This window comes from Homarus americanus, unplaced genomic scaffold (genome assembly GCF_018991925.1).
Source record: "Homarus americanus isolate GMGI-L3 unplaced genomic scaffold, GMGI_Hamer_2.0 scaffold26298, whole genome shotgun sequence".
NCBI classification, from domain to species: Eukaryota; Metazoa; Arthropoda; class Malacostraca; order Decapoda; family Nephropidae; genus Homarus; species Homarus americanus.
The window spans coordinates 174,105-194,919 of NW_024725078.1; the positions used below are offsets into that span (position 1 = coordinate 174,105).

The window sequence follows — 20,815 nt, forward strand, 5'->3', positions numbered from 1 at the left end:
CTGCATTCATAGAGCTTTCAGGCGCAGCGAAATATTTGTATAATATCGCATATACAGTTTCTGGTGGCGGACTTAGGAAGCGATGAACAACACTAAGAAACACATGATTAGCGGCAACACTAACACACTCTTTCGGCAAAACAAAAGTGCAAGAATCACAGCCATGGAAGAAGCTCAGAACACAAATACAACACATTTACCTCTTCCAGAAACACAAGCTGCAACACCCACATCTCCTCAGAAACACATCAAAACGAGGAAGCGGGTTGATCCTGAAGCAAAATACCACTACAAGAACGCCTCAGTGACGTCAACCGTTCTTGTATATAGCTACAGATTATGAACACACACACACACCCGCCCTTGTTTCTTGTAGGTGAAAGAAGACGTAACTTGACGGTATATTCTCACTGTTATGATATTATTTGTGGAGGTTGGACAAGATCGCGTAAGTCTCGGAAATCAAGGTTTATGTCATATATAGACAGACAGAGGACGGAAACATTTTATGATTAATGTAAAACCTGATGTAAATGCAAAAACATGATGGTTCTCCGGACTCTTAGCTGGACTTTTGATACTTAAGAATTCAGTTAGACATTTGGACTCATGGTTTTTGGACTCAATTTTAGGTTAATATATCGTCTTGGTAGTGTACACGCTTAAAGACCTTAGTTGTTGGAGCTCAGTGATAACATTATAACGTCAACTCCTACATGGTGTCATTTTTAACACTGGATTACAGATGATAAAGAACTTTTACCATGTCAAGAGTTACTGGCGATATGGAATCACCGTTGGAATGGCTATAATAAATTTATTTCGAAATAAAAGTTGAAAATTCTAAAGTTTCAAGAAAATATATTGTAGTTAATACGTTTTGAATTAATGAAGCGACAATAAAAACCGTATTAAAAGCTGAAATAACATTCCTTTTATAGTGATAGCTTCCATTCTCACGTCATGTGCGTTTTGATGACGACACAAGATGGCGTCTCAATACGACTGACTGTACAGTAACGCAGAAATCTAATTTAGGGAACCATACAAAACCTCAGGTCAGAGTTAGGTAGTGCCCCTCTGTTGAAGTCCAGTACATACGCGTAGGTCCTGAAGATCAAGACCTATTTTACGAAAAGAATTCACCATGCATCACCACGTATTACTCCCCACGTGTACCAACCCCACATGAAGGTATACCAGCCATTGCTATACACTTGCATGACCAGACACACACACACAGACACACACACCTACACACACACACACACACACACACGCACGCCTGTTCAACTCACATAACAATTCATTAAATCTTTCACAACTATTTTTAACACCTGCAATAGCACCTTCACGCATGTCTTGAAATAAATGGCTTTTATATCTACCTGTGTGTGTGTGTGATGACAGGTATGGTGTTTTCCTCACCTGTGACTCATGTGATTAATTACAAGGTATTATTTTACCTGAAAAATTTATCTAATTAATTAAAACACCTGAATACTTGTATATGGAATGTTTGTCTGTGTTTGTACTGTACCTTAACGTTTCTGAGTTGGAACGTCTTGTAACGTCCTGAAGTCAAGGTGTGTCTAGCAGTATTGTATTCGCTATTGTGACGTCACTAATACTCGGTCGCTGACGTCATTGTTGATTACTATCTAACGTCATCAAGGCTGTGAAAATTTCCAGCTAACTAATCAGTTTCTTTTTGTTCTTCTCTGACATTTACTCACATATACTGTACAGTAGGTCGTGTGGCTTAACTTTCCAGGTAGTGAAAGATCTCATTAAGGTGATCATGTAGGTCACCTGCGTACTTATTGTATCAGTAATGGTAATAAAAAAATTAGGAATGGTTAGGAAAACATTTATCAATCAATTAATTCATAAAAAATAAGTTTATTTTCGTCTTTTGTCCTACGAATTAAAGTTTACATTGTGTTTCATACGAGACTGGTACATAATCCACAGACACTTCTCAGTACAGTATCTGCCATCTACGTAAGGATCAAAATACTAAAGAGGAGTTGAGATTTTAACTTCTATTGACTCAAATTTTCGAGGCAATATAGAGTGATCTTTCATGATATAATGACATAATTTATAATGAATGACAGCGTTCCAGCAGTCATAAACCACTCGCAAATAGATACCAGATATTGTCAAGTGTTCGGGGAATTTGGGCCACAACTGTACACAAAAAATAATACCTCACGTGATTAAACAAGTAACCTGATACAACAATAATTTTTTTTTTTAGAAGTACTTTGGATATTTTTACTAATTAGTCTGTTATTATTGGTGTATTTTCATTAGTTAGACTTTTATTAATTATTCCTTATTCTCTCTCCCATCAACTAACTGTCCTTCTACGCCTTTTCATCTTCTCTATCTCCATTTTATTCTCGTTGCTTCTTGCCTCCTTCCTCACCCTCTCCCTCCCTCCTTCCTCACTCTCTCCCTCCCTCCTTCCTTCTCCCTCACTCTCTTCCTGCCTCCTTCCTCACTCTCTCCCTCCCTCCTTCCTTCTCCCTCACTCTCTCCTTCCTGCGGCCTCCTCTTTCCCCCTACTTTCTTCCCCACTCCTTCATCTACCTCCTTCTTCTCCCCTCTCCATTCCCTCCTTCCCTCTGCTTTCTTCCCCAATCCCTTCTCCCCCTTCCCCCTGCCCCCTACCCTCCCCGTGTTCTCCTGGGTTGGCCGTGTAGGAGATCGCAGCACAAGAATTGGAGACCCACAAGAAACAGAGAGAACAGATCTCCCAGGAGGTGGCTGAACTGGAGACCCGCGCCAACCATCTCCACGATTTGTACAAACGCCATGACAGTCTCCTAGGTGAGTACATGTGTGTCTGAGATGAGTACATGTGTGTCCTAGGTGAGTACATGTGTGTCTGAGATGAGTACATGTGTGTCCTAGGTGAGTACATGTGCGTCCTAGCTCCCTCCACTCACCCCACTTTATCTCTTCAGGTCCCCCCACTCACTCCCCACTCTATCTCTCCAGGTCCCTCCACTCACCCCACTCTATCTCTCCAGGTCCCCCACTCACCCCTAATTCTCTATCTCTTCAGGTCCCTCCACTCACCCCACTCTATCTCTCCAGGTCCCTCTCCACTCACCCCACTTCATCTCTCCAGGTCCCTCCACTCACCCCACTCTATCTCTCCAGGTCCCTCCACTCACCCCACCTCTATCTCTCCAGGTCCCTCCACTCACCCCACTCTATCTCTCTCCACGTCCCCCACTCACCCCACTCTATCTCTCCAGGTCCCTCCACTCACCCCACTCTATCTCTCCAGGTCCCTCCACTCACCCCACTCTATCTCTCCAGGTCCCTCCACTCACCCCACTCTATCTCTCCACGTCCCCCCACTCACCCCACTCTATCTCTCCAGGTCCCTCCACCCTACCTACCGTATCTCACCAATTCCCTCCACTCAGTGCGTTTTATCTCTAATTCATCTCTCCACCCCCTCGTATTGTCCCGCTGTCTCGCTCAGTCTCTCTCCTGATCCCCTGGGAGAGAGATGCGACGCGCGACAAGAAAGGAACCAATCTCACGTTGTCAGTTTAGCGAGCCCGGGGTCCTCCCTAACATTTTAACATTGATAAGTTTTGCTTTTTTGGTGGCATTGGTGATTCTTCTTTTTTAACATTGGTGATTCTTCTTTTTTAACATTGGTGAATCTTTTTTTTTTTTTAACATTGGTGATTCTTTTTTTATTTTAACATTGATTTTTTTTTTATTTTAACATTGGTGATTTTTTTTAATTTAACATTGGTGAATCTTTTATTTTAAATTGGTGAATCTTTTTTATTTTAACATTGATGATTTTTTTATTTTAACATTGATGAATCTTTTTTTATTTTAACATTGGTGAATCTTTTTTATTTTAACATTGGTGACTTTTTTTATTTTAACATTGATATTTGTTGTTGTTTTTAACGTTATAATATATATTTTTTTGAGGAACATTATTATTTTATTTTAATATTTATGTTACTCGTTTCTTACTCTTGTTTACATTTGAACCTTTATCAATGTTATTTGGTTATTTTTTTTGCTCTATTACAAATGTATTTATTATTAAACATTGCTACCAATTTTTATTTGAGTCCGTTGTACATAAGAATAGATTAATTTTGATAGAACAACTATTTTTGTTTATTACAAATCTAGTATTTTATCATTGGTATCTCGTTAATTTCTCCTGGTTTTTTTTTCAAGTACATTTATATTTGTAGATATTTCAGCATCACTACCTTGTTATTTTCTGTTTCTTTCAACATTTTTAACAAAATTATTATCTTTTCTTTCCGTTTGTTTACTTTTTATCTGTGTTTCATCATGTGTGAACTTTAGCACTGGTATATTTTATTTACTATTTATTTATATTTCATTAAATTAAACACTGACGCCTGTTTACTGTACTACTGTATAATGTTCGTACCAGCCACAGTGAGCCTGTTCCTTCCTTCCCCCAGGGTGTACCACGGTGTATTGTACTGTATAATATACATTGTTTAGTATCTCCTGCTACAACCACCAGTGTAATTCTCAGTTGTATTATATTGTGTGTGTGTGTGTGTGTGTGTGTGTGTGTGTGTGTGTGTGTGTGTGTGTTTATACCAACTTGGACACACAAGATAGTACCAAAGGGGGTGTTAATGTGCATGGGGGTGGGGTACCAGATGAAATATTTTTATGATGAAAAACTGTGTTAAAAGTGTTCAGTATTCATGGCGTGTATATAAACAACATTCACTGGGGTGTACAGTTTGTGGATCAACTCTTTTTTTTTTTTACAATATTCAGGTAGTTGCTTTGAACCTTTCCACTGCTGTTGCGGGTATGAAGGCCACATATGCTGTATATAATATCATGGAGGTAAACATGAATAGTATTAAGTAAAGACCTTTGAGTTTACAGCTGTGTGTATCTTAATCTATAACTACTATTTTATCCCCAGATCTTAGTAGATGTTGTGTTGAGGTCAGTATCGATAATTAATCAGTATTGTACATCTTTATTTCCCAACGATGTGGTCCATGTTTCCACTCCTGAATCTTGGTGGGGAAACATAACATTGGTGATTATGTGGTTATTGCCTATGTTTAGTTAGTTAGTACCCACATTCTCTCTCTCTCGTGTGACTTAACTCCTCCGGTGATCAATTTTTGCTCAACCTATCTTCATAATCCTACAAAATACTTTAAATACCCTGTCTTTTAGATCTTAATAGCACTCTGGGTCGTGGGAACAGTGTGGGCAGAATTTACACACTGAGAGATACGAAAACCAGCTAAATCATGATAGTATACTGCGACGCACATTATGGTACACTAGGGGGGTGTTAATATATGTGTGTGTGTGTGTGTGTGTGTGTGTGTGTGTGTGTGTGTGTGTGTGTGTGTGTGTGTGTGTGTGTGTGTGTGTGTTGTATACCAGCTGAGACACACATCATGGTACTCAAGTGGGTTAATATCTCTGTACTGTTTATTTTCATTTCTCTTTATCATTCCTGTTATTCTTCCTTACTCTTAAGATGTCATTATCTGTTTTATTTATGTCTATGTCTTTCTTTGTATAATTATCGCTATTTATTGGTCTTCAGTATAGCTGTCATATCTCTTCTTCTGTCTCTTTATCTTTCCCTTGTTTACTCCTTTCTGTGACCACCTTTACTATTCTATATCTTCCTCTCTCCGTCACTCTCCTCATTCCCATTCTTTTCTCCTCTGTCTATTCCCCCTTTTAATACACATTGTCTCCATTTCCCCCCCTCCTCTCATTTCTCCCTCACCATACTTAACTCTTTATTGAGCGACTGTTTGGAGGGGAAGAGAACAACAGTTGTCTGGAGGGAATTGATGGTGATCTATCCCTCTTCTTCCATCCTCTCACCTCCCTCCCTGTATTCTACCTTTACGCCCCTCCAATACCCTCCTCCTTCCCTCACTACACCTCCCTCCCACAGACCGCCTGTTTGGAGGGGAGTATGGGTCGGTGGCGGAACTGTTGGAGGCGGAACTGGATGAATTGGAGGCCCACCGTGGGAGGATCATGGAGGCTAACTTCAAGTGGAGGCAGGCACAGATGATGCTTGAGTACGCCTGCAAGCAACTGGCAGTCGCCGTCCAGAAGTGGCAGGACCTCCCAACCATACCAACCATGTGAGTACACCAGTAGTGTTGTGGTAGACGGTTCTCCTGTGTCAACTCTTTGAGGACGATGACTGTCACCCTCGTGGGGTTGAACCATCATTGTCAATTTGTTAGACTTTCGCCATTAAAGGGGTAAGTCTTCAAAAGGTTAATTAATTATATGAATCAATAAATAGTTCTGTAGGTTTATCTGCTATATCATGATTACCGTATGAGTAGTCATAGCTATTGCGTCTTGTACCACTACACCACAACCACCATCACCTTACCCTCACTGGCTTATCACTAACACTAAACTGTTTACACTACACTGTCATATCCACACCACCACAACCACGCCACCACATCATCACAACCACCTCACCACCACACACCAACACCACCTCACCACCACACACCATCACCACCACACACCATCACCACCACAACCAACACCACCTCACCACCACACACCAACACCACCTCACCACCACACACCAATATCACCTCACCACCACACACCAACACACCTCACCACCACACACCATCACCACCACACACCATCACCACCACACACCAACACCACCTCACCACCACACACCATCACCACCACACACCATCACCACCACACACCAACACCACCTCACCACCACACACCAACACCACCTCACCACCACACACCAATACCACCTCACCACCACACACCAACACCACCTCACCCCATCACCACACACACCTACATGTATGTTACCAAACACCATTTTTGAAGGGCTTCCATTATATACCTTAAGTTCTTTCCGTAAACGAACGCCACCGCTGGGTAGGTGAGCTAACGCCCTAGGTTTGTCATTGCGAAGTGAAGGGAACGCCATACGCTGTTGATTGCCCGTGCTGGTAGTCTTTGTATAGAAGGATTAAAAAATAAGTTAACACGCTTCCTCTGGCAGATGGTGATGTAAACATTAACTCGGGCACTGAGAGCCTTAGTCAGGGGGCTGCTCTTTACCCTCTCTGGGTGTGTCCTCGGTAGATACCTTGACTTAGGGACGACCTAAATAGATTTACTATAGTTACCTAAGGATGTCCTGAATTAAAATAAATTTAAAAGAATCTAGTCATACCCAAATTGTGTACTGTACCACCAATACTATATTATATTGTCTATTAATCAAAATAAGCTTGAAAGCGAAGTCATTTCCCTACAGTAATGAACAATACGATCCCCTGTAACAAAAAAAGTTGGTAATTTCATTACTGTCACAGTTGAAAGTCCAATAAATTGTAACGGCAATATTTTTTATCCCTTGGCTGCTTTGTCCTGGATTCTCGAAGGCTCACACGTTATGTTATATCGTGATTGAAATATATAGATAATTACCTTTGAGTGTGTATAAGATAGCTCTTACAGATTATCAAGGTGCATATATGTCAAGTGTAAACCTTATAGTTCTTTCCTTTGTCCAGTTATACCGTTATCATAATTACCTGTCGTGTTATGTCGTTGACCTTTGACCTCTTGACTCACAAAACACAAATGCACTAAGGATTTGTTGTAATGAATATATACTGTATATTAGGTGTGAATGTTGGGAGCAGAGGAAGCTTTTGAGGGCCCAAGCTTCTATGACCTTAGGATTGACGAGCTTAACGCTACTCTACCCTACCCTACTCCTACCCCACCTACCCTACTCCTACCCTACCCTACCCTACCCAACCCCTTATCCTCCCTTACCTTACCCCATCCCTACCCTATACCCTACTCCTACCCTACCCAACCCAACCCTATCCTACCCTACTCCTACCCTACCCAACCCAACCCTATCCTACCTACCTTACTCCCCTACCCCTACCTCCTACTCCTTACCCTACTCCCTACCCTACCCCTCCCTACCCTACTCTACCCTAAGCATTAGGTGAAATAAGCGAAGGGGATGGGGGACGGCTAAACTTGACGTAAACCAACTATCGTAGTGTGAGTGATTATCGCTTACACATACTAGAACGATCCTCAGCCGGTGTTATCATCTTACAGTGTTCACCTTAAGGCATTACTCCAGAAGAATGATATGGGTGGATTGGTGGTGTGTGTGTGTGTGTGTGTGTGTGTGTGTGTGTGTGTGTGTGTGTGTGTGTGTGTGTGTGTGTGTGTGTGTGTGTGTGTGTGTGTGTGTGTGTGTGTGTGTGTGTGTGTGTGTGTGTGTGTGTGTGTGTGTGTGTGTGTGTGTGTGTGTGTGTGTGTGTGTGTGTGTGTGTGTGTGTGTGTGTGTGTGTGTGTGTGTGTTTTGATTTATTGAATATTAAGTTGGTCTTCAAATACACTCTTTTGCTTATATGATTAATCTGCTGCGTCTGGTCACTGAGAAATAACCTGTGACGTCAGCCAATTATAACCCTGCTTTAAAAAGTGTCCTCAAAAGCATCCAATAGAAAGAGACGTAACATTTCTTTTATTTACTTAAAGAATTAACAGATGAAGTTACCTTGTTAACCATAATAACCTTCCCTAGATATTACGTCACCACCATTAAGGACACTAACTCGCCTGGTCTAAAAGTCACCCAGTCATACCCTCTTGTCTTGATGCTCCCCGAATAAAAAAAACTATGGAAATATATTAATAGATATGGGGAAATATATCGGTCTTTCATTCTCCTCCCTCCTTACACGAAAATATATCATGTATAAGGAAATAATGTGAAAACTACAAGAATAGATAAATAGAAGTCAAATAAATGAATTAAGAATTAATAGTAAATTTTTTTAATTACCTCTAAAAGGCTGAAAGCTCTCGATTGACTTGATATATAGCATTAATATTTATAACAACAATAAAGTTAATGGTATTTCGCACGAGCTAAAGTTATATAGTCAAACTTTTAATAAGTGTATGTACCAGAGGATTCATTTTGATATTACGCTTTCAGTAAAAACAAGAACACCATATAATACTCTACCTCTCAGTCTGTTTACTTTGTGTAGTATATAATCCTCTACACACAGATGCTACACTTATTTTATATCGGTATTGTCTTTGTTGTTTTTTGCTTTCTTTGTTTTTCGCATAAATTTCAATTCCCACATTTAATAACCACTAAAGGAATATTTAAATACAGCTTACAGTAACTCTACTTAAACCCCGTATTGACACTGTGCGAGCTTTTATTTCGGTTTCAAGTCTTTTATTTACTTGAGTCTCCTGCCTCTCCATTAGCTGCATCGAGTAAGAAGTCGGTAACGTCACAGAGGTTTGAGATTAGTGACTTTTGTTGAGTTTGTTTTTGTGAGTTATAAAAGCGATTTAAACAAAGCAACTTCGTGTGTGAGTTATTATAGTTTTGGGCTTGAAGAGCTGCAACATGCCAAGAACATTACAATGCCCACATCTAGTATTCGCATGTCATTTGTGGAGTGGTAGCTGAGGTTAGTGGAGTGGCTGGCTGTTCGTGATTGATAACCGACTAAACGGAAATGAAAACAGAGAATTCGGTAGGGTGCGTGCTGACAGTATTCTAAACACGAAAAATACAACAAATGTATTACTTTACACGACCTGATGTATAACGCTTTCCGTTATGGTAAATGTTTTTAAAATTGAATTAAGAGTTTGGTAAAATACAGGGTCAGCCAAAAACAATACCCAGGTGTCAAATGGTGCTATGCTGTATTTACTGCATATATGTGTATTACAATTTGGTCGTTTTTCGGTGACCCTGTATAACTGTGGATATATATTTTTAAAAGATCATAGAGGTTGTTGGTGTGGTTAAACATCAAGATTATTAACGGAACGAGATACTTTGTAGGTTTTTCCATTTATTCATGTTCACTACTGTTATATTTTCTCTTGTTACTCACACACACACACACACACACACACACACACACACACACACACACACACACACACACAAATAAAACGAAAGAAAAAAACTAAAAAGAGCAAGAGAGAGAGAACGCGAGAACAAACAAGGTTCGTATTCATGTAAGCTAGCTGTCAACAAGTTATATTTACTTCTCTGAAAGCAAAGAAAATATCACTTACCTTGTCCTGAGATATAGGGTATTACTATTTATTGAACCAGTTTCAATATTCCGTTTTAAGTTTTAATATCGCGTTTTAAGAATTTATTTTAATTTTCTAGTATTTTATTCAGTTATTTTTTTAACATTTTGTTTTACTGTTCCATTTTAATCTGTCTTGACATTACACCTTGCCATTCCGTTTTAAGAACTTTCAAGTTTCTATCGTTAGCGAGAGAATAAAGGTAATATATCATTATCTATTTATCAAACTTAGACATTATTTTAATTACTGCATAAAATAATAAGTTGTGAAAAGTTGAAAGTCATTAATATGATATACTTTTATATATAGCGAGGTATAACCAAGTATACTAATAATATAGGGGTTATTATTAGTTAGGTGTATATAATGAAATGTTGATCAAAGCTGTGTAAGAGAGAGCATATATAATTCACATTGACATTCCTTTAACTAATGAGATTAACACCAGTACTGTACTACTATAACGGTACAGTAAAACTCTATTAAGCGGACTGAGAGGGAAGTCCGTTAGATGTGAAACCTCCATGTAATGAATTATATAGAGAGGAAAGTCCGTTATATCGAGGGTCCGTTAGATGTGAAACCTCCATGTAATGAATTATATAGAGAGGAAAGTCCGTTATATCGAGGGTCCGTTAGATGTGAAACCTCCATGTAATGAATTATATAGAGAGGAAAGTCCGTTATATCGAGGGCCCGTTAGATGCGAAACCTCCATGTAATGAATTATATAGAGAGGAAAGTCCGTTATATCGAGGGCCCGTTAGATGCGAAACCTCCATGTAATGAATTATATAGAGAGGAAAGTCCGTTATATCGAGGGTCCGTTAAATGTGAAACCTCCATCTAACGGATAATATGGAGAGAGAAGTCCGTTATATGGTTTCATTGTCTTCTATATAAAAAAAATCGTATATACTTCATAACGACTTAATATAAAGAATATATCCTGGTTCGTTTACACAGTATATAACAAGAATTTATATAATGACAACTATTATATTATATTTTATTTTACTTTTTATAATCGTCACAGTTTTTTATAGCATGGAAATAAACATCACTCGACCTGGAATAATCACACTCATACTGAATATTCCCACTCATTCTGGAATATTCCCACTCATTCTGGAATATTCCCACTCATTCTGGAATATTTTTACTCATTATGGAATATCCCCACTCATTCTGGAATATTTTTACTCATCCTGGTATATTTCTAATTAACCTAGAATATTCTTAATTTCACTAGAATATTCCTACTCGCACAATAATATTCCTAATCTCACTAGAATATTCCTAATCTCACTGGAATATTCCTACTCGCACAATAATATTCCTAACCACTAGAATATTCCTAATCTCACTGGAATATTCCTGTATCCGTGTCGTGTCCCGGGAATGTGTCTCAGCAGGGGTGTTCCTATTTTATATTAAGATAAATGGTAAACATTACTGGGGTAGCAAATTGGATTTTAGGCTCCAAGTCATTTTGCTATTCTCTGTGTAACTGAAAATTAACTTATTTATTTTATTAAGCTATTTTTATATATTTATTAACTTATTATAATTTGTTGTTTGTTTGTTAGTTAGATAAGATTTAGAATTGTTTACCTTTTGTGCTGTTACATTTATTATTATTATTATTATTATTATTATTATTATTATTATTAGTAGTAGTAGTAGTAGTAGTAGTAGTAGTAGTAGTAGTAGTAGTTATAAAAAAGTAGTAGTAGTGGTAGTAGTAGTAGTATTAAACTGAAATTCGTTCATTAATCAATTTTTAACTATTTTTATTATCCATGCACTATATTCATCAACTAACTCATAACAGCTATACTTACCCCCGCCTTTTAAGTGTTGTTGTGTGAGGTAAAGGTGATGTGTGATTGTGTCTGTCTCTACCTGACTGTGTTGTGTGTGTATAAAATATGTTTTGCATCCTGCTCACTAGCCCCCAGATGATCGTCTTACACGGCAAATTCTATCTTTTTTACATTGATACACGTTAATACATTCTAAAGCCTCATAATAGTCATTTTTTCTCGATATTAAGTTTCCAGAAATAAGACAAAAATATAATAGGTAATACTGCCAACAGCACCTGCAGCTGATACAGTTGAGGTCGTCACATTTTATCATCATATGACCTTTACACCTGTTCTGGACCCTTGGTGATGGTGGGTGAGGGATGAAGACCGAAAACACGAACTTAGGAAAAGGGCTTCATACATGACGAATAGGCTTAAGGTAACTTTGATACCGTCAGATACTAATAACATTTGCGTCAAACTAATTTATTAATAGTAAAACAAACACGAGTTCTTAAATTGACCATTTAAGACTTATATCAATTAATTATGTTTTCCCTCTCCAACAGTGTTCAAGTTAAAAGTAAACAGAAGTGACCACTAATAAAAACTTATTATTAACAATAACAAAAAAAACATTTCGTTCCTGGTTATACTTTATAAGAATCAGCTCTTCAAGGCCCCCGGGTCCCGCTTGGGGGTGACACTTAAGTTTGGTTCATTAAGTCTGCTTATGTTTGTTTATTTCATGTCACCTTCCATAAATGAAATAATGACGGAATCAGATATTCTTTCTTTCCAACGTCCGCCACATCTCTCTGATTTTTTTACAATGCAAATAACAACTGGGAAAATACTGTATGTACTAATACTAAGACCGGGCAGAGATGTAAATAAATACAATATGACCAAACTAATGAAAATATTCTGTCGCCAGAAGCGTAAAAGTAAATTATTCAATTCACACAAACAAACAATATTTTGATAGAGTTTCCTCCCATGAACACGTTTTTGATTTGTTTTATTTTGCCGACGTAAATTCAAACAACATGTTAAAGCCCAAGAAGATAAACAGACACCGGAAACACATAACTATTCCTTCGATCAAGTTTATAAATGACACAAATTCACAGAACCCGACATTTTAGTGTAGTTCCCCCTTCGTAGCTTATAAAATTAGTTATTTCACCCATGTTAAGTTTCAAGTTTACAAAGGAGAAAAATATAATGAAGTGTTTTTTTTTTTATAATTTCTCATTTTTTTTCAGCACGATGTCTGGCGAGAATGTGTCTAACGTTGTCTGTGTGTGTGTGTGTTTACCTTCAGGCGTCTGTGTCCACTTGTAGTACTTTGTCTGTAGTTATGTGTGTCTGTCTGTAGTTTCCTATGAATTTGTATCTGTATGTTTATTTAGTTCTTTCTGCCTGTGTGTGTGTGTGGTTCTGTCTGTATTTCTGCCTGTATCGTATTTTTTTTGTAATTGTGTACGTCTGTGTGTGTGTGGTGCTGTTGGTCTGTGTGTGTGTGTGTTCGTTGATCGCACATCTGTCAGTTAAATCAGGAAGGACGCAGGTTGAGCTGACTATAAATATCTAACCTTTGCTGTAGGAAGTAAATGAAAAATAGGTTAACAAATGTCAGTGACGTTGAGTTATGTTACACCTGAGGCGAGGCTGTGGGCAGTGACACAAATACCACAGGTGAGAGGGCTGACCACACTGAGCTAAAATGCACTCGAGTGAAGTGCTAACACACCTGGTGAAGTCTCTCTCTCTCTCTCAAACCTGTGATCTTATCATTTTTATCTTCTATAGCCAATAATAAATAGTTTATCACTAAGTTTCATTCTATAGATGTACTTCCCCATACACTTATACACACACGTACAGTACAACACACACACGTACAGTACATCACACACACGTACAGTACATCACACACACGTACAGTACATCACACACACACGTACAGTACATCACACACACGTACAGTACATCACACACACGTACAGTTACAACACACACACACGCATTACAGTACAACACACACACGTACAGTACAAACACACACACGTACAGTACAACACACACACGTACAGTACAACACACACACGTACAGTACAACACACACACTACAGTACAACACACACACACGTTCAGTACAACACACACGTACAGTACAACACACACACACGTACAACACACACACACACGTACAGTACAACACACACACGTACAGTACATCACACACACGTTCGAGTACATCACACACACGTACAGTACAACACACACACGTGCAGTACAACACACACACACGTACAGTACAACACACACACGTACAGTACAACACACACACACGTACAGTACAACACACACACGTACAGTGCAACACACACGTACGGTACAACACACACACTGCAATCGTACACACATACCAGTACATCACACACACGTACAGTTACAACACACACATGCAGTACAACACACACACACGTACAGTACAACACACACACATTACCAGTACAACACACACACACGTGCAGTACAAACACACACACGTACAGTACAACACACACACACGTACAGTACAACACACACACGTGCAATTACCAACACACACACGTACAGTACATCACACACACGTACTGTACAACACACACGTACAGTACAACACACACACACGTACAGTACAACACACACACGTACAGTACAACACACACACGTACAGTACATCACATCACACACACGTACAGTACAACACACACACGTACAGTACAACACACACACACGTACAGTACAACACACACACACGTACAGTACAACACACACACACGTACAGTACATCACACACACACGTACAGTACATCACACACACGTACAGTACATCACACACACGTACAGTACATCACACACGCCTCTATAAACGATATTGACTGACCTACTTAGGCGCCCCCATGAACGTAAGTAGTGTGGTCTATCACAATCTCCCTCATATTATCCTAACCAGAAACTCCTGCTAATAAGGGTTATCGTAACAACATAAATAGTATAATTAGGATATATTGCCATAACACACGTTATTACCATTAAGTTACTCAGGTAAATGTCAGAGTTGAGGTGTTATGCCACCTTTTACCTCCGTAATTATTACACCTTGATGGACTAATAAGTGATTAAAATACGGTAATAGATTTTATGACATTTAGATATATATGAGTATTTTTTTGCATACGTTAGTTAGATATTAACATTAACTTACATCAGTTAGTGAAATACTGACATTAACTCACAAGCGTCAGTCAGCCCAGTGTCTTACCTTCCTTGACTGACATTAAATCAACATAAAGGAGTCTTTATTATTTTTATTTTATTATTTTATTCCAGTTTTTATTTGATCTTCCATTATTATAAACACTTCCGGACTTACGACTCTCTCCTCACTAACGCAGCTTCAACCATATACTGTATCTACGCCACCGTTTTATAGAGCGTTCACAGACACACACACACACACACACACACACACACACACACACACACACACACACACACACACACACACACTCTCAAAGTATATTAGTTCCTATATCAACAAGAGAAACAGTCTGGAATAATATAAAGAGTTGGAATAATGTTTGGGACATATGAGAGGGGAGAGAGAGAATAGGGAAGAGGAAATTTGAGTGGGATATGTATTACGGTGAGAATTTGAACATTTTGGAAAGTTTAGAGTGGTGTTTTGGGAAGGGGGGTTTGAGTGGGATGATGAGAGAATTTGAGTGGGATGAGGAAAGAATTTGAGAGTTATGAGGAGGGGTGGGGGAAGATAAACAAGTCCCACTGAAAATAATAATAATAAAAACACCAAAATAAACAAATAAATCATAAAATACCATCCAAACAAGTCACCAGTTCAGCCTCCGACACCGACCTTTCAACCTGAAGACCGACAGATACAATTGACAGTTACACAGACACATGACAGTCTGGGATAATAAGGAGATAAGAAAACAATATTTTGTATATATTTTTATTTTTTTCCAATCCAGGAATTTTTTAATATTTTAGGTGATTCCTTGTACTCTCTCTCTCTCTCTCTCTCTCTCTCTCTCTCTCTCTCTCTCTCTCTCTCTCTCTCTCTCTCTCTCTCTCTCTCTCTCTCTCTCTCTCTCTCTCTCTCTCTCTCGTCCTCTCCATTCCCCTTCCCTCCATCCTCCTCTCTTCCCACCAGCTTTACTTAACCCCCCATTTCTGTCTCCCTCCATTTCTTCTCCATTTCTCCCTCCCTCCATTTCTCCCTCCCCTCCATTTCTCCCTCCCTCCATTTCTCCTCCCCTCCATTTCTTCCCCCCCTCATTTCTCCCCCCCTCCATTTCCCTCCATTTCTCCCTCCCTCCATTTCTCCCTCCCTCCATTTCTCCCTCCCCTCCATTTCTCCCCCTCCATTTCTCCCCCCTCATTTCTCCCTCCCCCCATTTCTCCCCCCCTCCATTCTCCCCTCCCCTCCATTTCTCCCTCCCTCTTCATTTCTCCCTCCCCTCTCCATTCTCCCTCCCTCCATTTCTCCCTCCCCTCCATTTCTCCCTCCCTCCATTTCTCCCCCCCTCCATTTCTCCCCTCCCCTCCATTTCTCCCTCCCCCCTCCCCTCCATTTCTCCCTCCCCTCCATTTCTCCCTCCCCTCCATTTCTCCCTCCCCTCCATTTCTCCCTCCCTTCCTCCCTCACTTTTATCCGTCCCATCCAAAAATTTAATTCGTTTCATATTGACATATTTTTCCCGGGATATATGATCATAAAACTGGTGAAGTGAGCGTTAAAGAGAGCGGCTGTGTTGTGAATGGTGAGAAAAATATGTGTGAGTCTTTCAGTTTGTTATTACTGAAGGATAAATGTATATGAAGTCAAGCTTAACAAAATAACAAAGTAAAATAAAAGTAAAGTTATAGAACAATGTGTATATTGTTTTCCCCGGAGTTAACTTTGGTTTTTTTTACTTTATGTTAATTTATTTAAAAAAAATATATATATAAAATTCCCAAAGTGAAAAAAATAACTGGGGTCAATGTAGTATGACGTATACTGTACAGCCTTGACCTTGACTTAACCTGATTGTGTTGTCACCGTGATGACTGTTGTAGGAGTAGAAGGATTGTTGTCTTGAAACTTGGAACCCCCCCCTCCCCCCTCCCCACACACACACGAATTAAAAATGTCATCACATTGGGTATAATCTGATTAACGTGTCGTGTACTGATTACTTCTATTATGTAAATGTCATTCAGTTTAGGGATAATCGGGCTCATACTTTTAAGGGCACTTGCGATAGGTGGAGAGTTTTGCTATATGTTTATGGAAATTGTCTCATATAATTGTTCAAGTGACTTGGTCTCCTTTAAGGCGTCTTTTGTTATGTTATCTTAATAAAACTGTACCTACATTATATTAGGTTAGGTTAATTATAGTTCCAAGTTTAGAAGCTCCAAAAGCTGTTGGTAGCGAAAGGCAGAGCGGGGAAGATGACAGAGGAAGGAGCAGGAGGTTAGGAAGGGAATTGTAGTGGGAGAGATAGTGCTGTGGCTTTACACGACTGCGTTTATTTGGTTAGCGCATAGCGCACGTATTGGGTTTGTCTGTGTTGGGTGTGTGATCCTCGGGTCACCACTCCTCCGGATTGTGTTAGTTTCAAGTTTAGAAGCTCCAGCAACTTTCCCTGAATACGAATTCGCAACCTTCCGATTTACAACAGGTACCTACTTTACTGCTAGGTGAACAGGGACCAAGGGGGCTAGGAAGAGTGTCCAGACAACTTCCACCTGCCCGGGAATTGCAACAGGGGCCTAGAGTCACTTGGTAGCAAGGCAGGTGATTGGCTGTTGGACGGACACACGAAGAGAAACTACAGTTCTTTATTATTTAATCCATCATATTTATATACTAATATTGTAAGGGATTATAACTTTTCTGTGTTTATCTCTGATAATTTTCACACTTCATTAAATAAAAATTAGCTGTCAAACGTTCAGGTAATAGTATCATAAAACAACTCGACGTGATGAAGTTTAATGACGTTGAAATTTTATAATTATTGTTTATAATATTTTTGCGATGATGCGTTTCACATGATAATTTTTACTCAGATATCAACACAGAAAAGTCATAATCCCTTAGAATATAAATATGATGGATTAAATATTGAAGAACTGTAGCGGCTCTTCGCGTGTCCGTCCACCAGCCAATCAGCTGCCTTGCTGCAGACTGACCCGAGGCCACAAAGTCTGAGTGAACAGACTATAGGAACGTAATGGTGCTGTCCACTTACAGATTATATCGTGTTTGTCTACATAATTGTTCCCATATTAACATCAGTTATATTTTCGAGAAAAAAATTAAATAAATTGAAATAATTCGCATGACGCAATAAACCTTGGAGTTGTTGATATACACAGTAAAAAAAATTCTGTTTTCTCTGTTCTTGGTTTCCGGGTGAGATTTTGACATGGTCTCCACCGATTTACCTCATATTTGAAACACGCGCCTGTTGCTTTTGTGTCCATGTTATCCTCCAGGAAAGGTCAAGGATCAGGGCCCCTGCGTCAAAAGTGAAGGTGAACACTTGTTGATGACTGATGGAAGCTGTTAGTTTTGCCTTCCTTATGGACGACCAGTCAGTCAACTCTCTCCATCTGTTTAACTGACGTTCATAGTCAAGTCATCGTACTCAAGGGTTACCATAGTACTCAATAGGTTAAGTCATCGTACTCAAGGGTTACCATAGTACTCAATAGGTTAAGTCATCGTACTCAAGGGTTGCCATAGTACTCAATAGGTTAAGTCATCGTACTCAAGGGTTGCCATAGTACTCAATAGGTTAAGTCATCGTACTCAAGGGTTGCCATAGTACTCAATAGGTTAAGTCATCGTACTCAAGGGTTGCCATAGTACTCAATAGGGAGCCGAGATTCTTCAGCTGTCACTCAGGGTATCTCTTAACGGGAGCGTCTGGGTGGGGTAGTTCTCTTCCTGTATTTCACGCCTTTTACATCAGTTTTTCGGATTACATGAAGATTAAACACCCGAGCTTATTTCAACTTAATATTAACCAACCTAACGATAACTTAACCTAACCCCCCCCCCTTACAGGTAGCATTAGTGTTTAATAGTGAGGTGAAATAAGCCGGGGTGTTCAATCTTCAGTCTATTCCCTTTTTCTAGTATGACCTTGGGCTCGTTGCTTCATAATGATAATACAACCTGGATAAGGAGAAGAAAAAGGTTATAATCCAGACACACTGTATATGTCAGTCGTCGAGTGAGTGTCCTTGTTTATAGATACAAAAAGTTTATTTGTTTTCTTATTGTTTGTGTTGTTCGTTTACGGTTTTACTTATTGTGGTTGATGTTTGTATATATTTAGCAGTTTTGTGGAAATTATTATCCATTGTTATTTAGTAATATATGCCTAAGATCTTACTGTATTATACGAATCACCTGATAATTAATTAGACATTCCAGCTTGTTTGAATTAAGTTCGGTTAAGTTAAATTAGGTACAGTGTGGGTTAAGTTAGATTAGTTTAGCTTGTGTTTGATCATCAGATAATATAAGCTGGGATGCCTAATTTTCACCTGCTTTAATATTTTTGGCACTGCTATGAATTCTTCACAGCTTAAAAACTATAGACATTACCCTCCCGCTGTTGTTCATGAACAAAGGAGACATTATATTTTCCACCGTCCACCCGCCCGCCATAAATCCTGAGCACGAGGAGGAGGTCGCAAGTTCCAGCAATTTGTCACGTGTATGTCCTCTGAAGCCGCCTCATATTTCTCACCCGCGAATTCTTTCACTTCAACCTGTGATTTTTATTATTATTATTATTATTATTATTATTATTATTATTATTATTATTATTATTATTATTATTATTTTCATTTCCTAGTTGAGATACGTAGTCGTTAGGTAACGTCTTTTGAGAGCATTGATAGATGATATTAAGGCAAATATATATATGCAGGTGGTCATCAGAAGAGAGGAAGGTTTATGCGTTGTTGAGGATTCGATAAAGTGCAGTGTGGCTAGCGTGTATGAAGTGCATTGTGGGTAGTTCGTGTTATGACATGGGCAGAGTGCATGGTGTTAATTCTGCAGATGCCTTTTAAGGAACCTATTCGTGGGTATTCGACCAGTGCATTAAGAAGGGTGAGTCGTCTCTAGGTAACTGAGGAGGGTCTACAAAGCCCTCGAGAGGTAATCATCACACCCACGCCGCACGAATGCTGAGCACTGTCCTGGTGACACACACTCTCTCTCTCTCTCTCTCTCTCTCTCTCTCTCTCTCTCTCTCTCTCTCTCCACACATTTACCCCTTACCCACTGTTCCTCTTTCCTTCCTTCCGTCTCCCTCTCCTCCCGTCCTTTCCCTGTCACCATTCGTTCCCTGGGAGGACAATGCAACACGCCAGCAAACTTGTCCCGCGATTGTCTCCGTGAACGACTATCCCGCGCGGAAAATGTCGCCTTCTAAAACGTGTGTAAAACGACGATTGGGGTGTAAACAAGAACGAGAGAAGAAAAAGAAGATGTAGAATGAATAGAAGTGGATAATGGGAGGTTAGTTATAGTGGTTACTGCCTCTCTCTACATTAGGCTTCTCTATGCTATGGGTTATAGAGTTAAACTGGCTGCCATCCATGTTGTCATATACGTAGACAAGAGGTGTGTACAGTATAGGCCAGCGACGGGTCTGGTTGGCTGAGTAATGGGTTAGATCTTGTGACAAACTATGAGC

General features: G+C 39.4%; 1 protein-coding gene across 1 annotated transcript in view; it reads left to right on the forward strand.

The window, feature by feature from the left end:
* The window catches only part of LOC121864729, a gene marked incomplete at its 3' end in the record, with an annotated part of 59,653 nt that overhangs the window by 22,975 nt on the left and 15,863 nt on the right, over window positions 1-20,815 (forward strand). Inside the window, 2 exon segments of the mRNA XM_042363889.1 lie at window positions 2,712-2,838; window positions 5,984-6,179. Of these exon segments, the coding sequence (XP_042219823.1) occupies window positions 2,712-2,838; window positions 5,984-6,179 (323 nt within the window).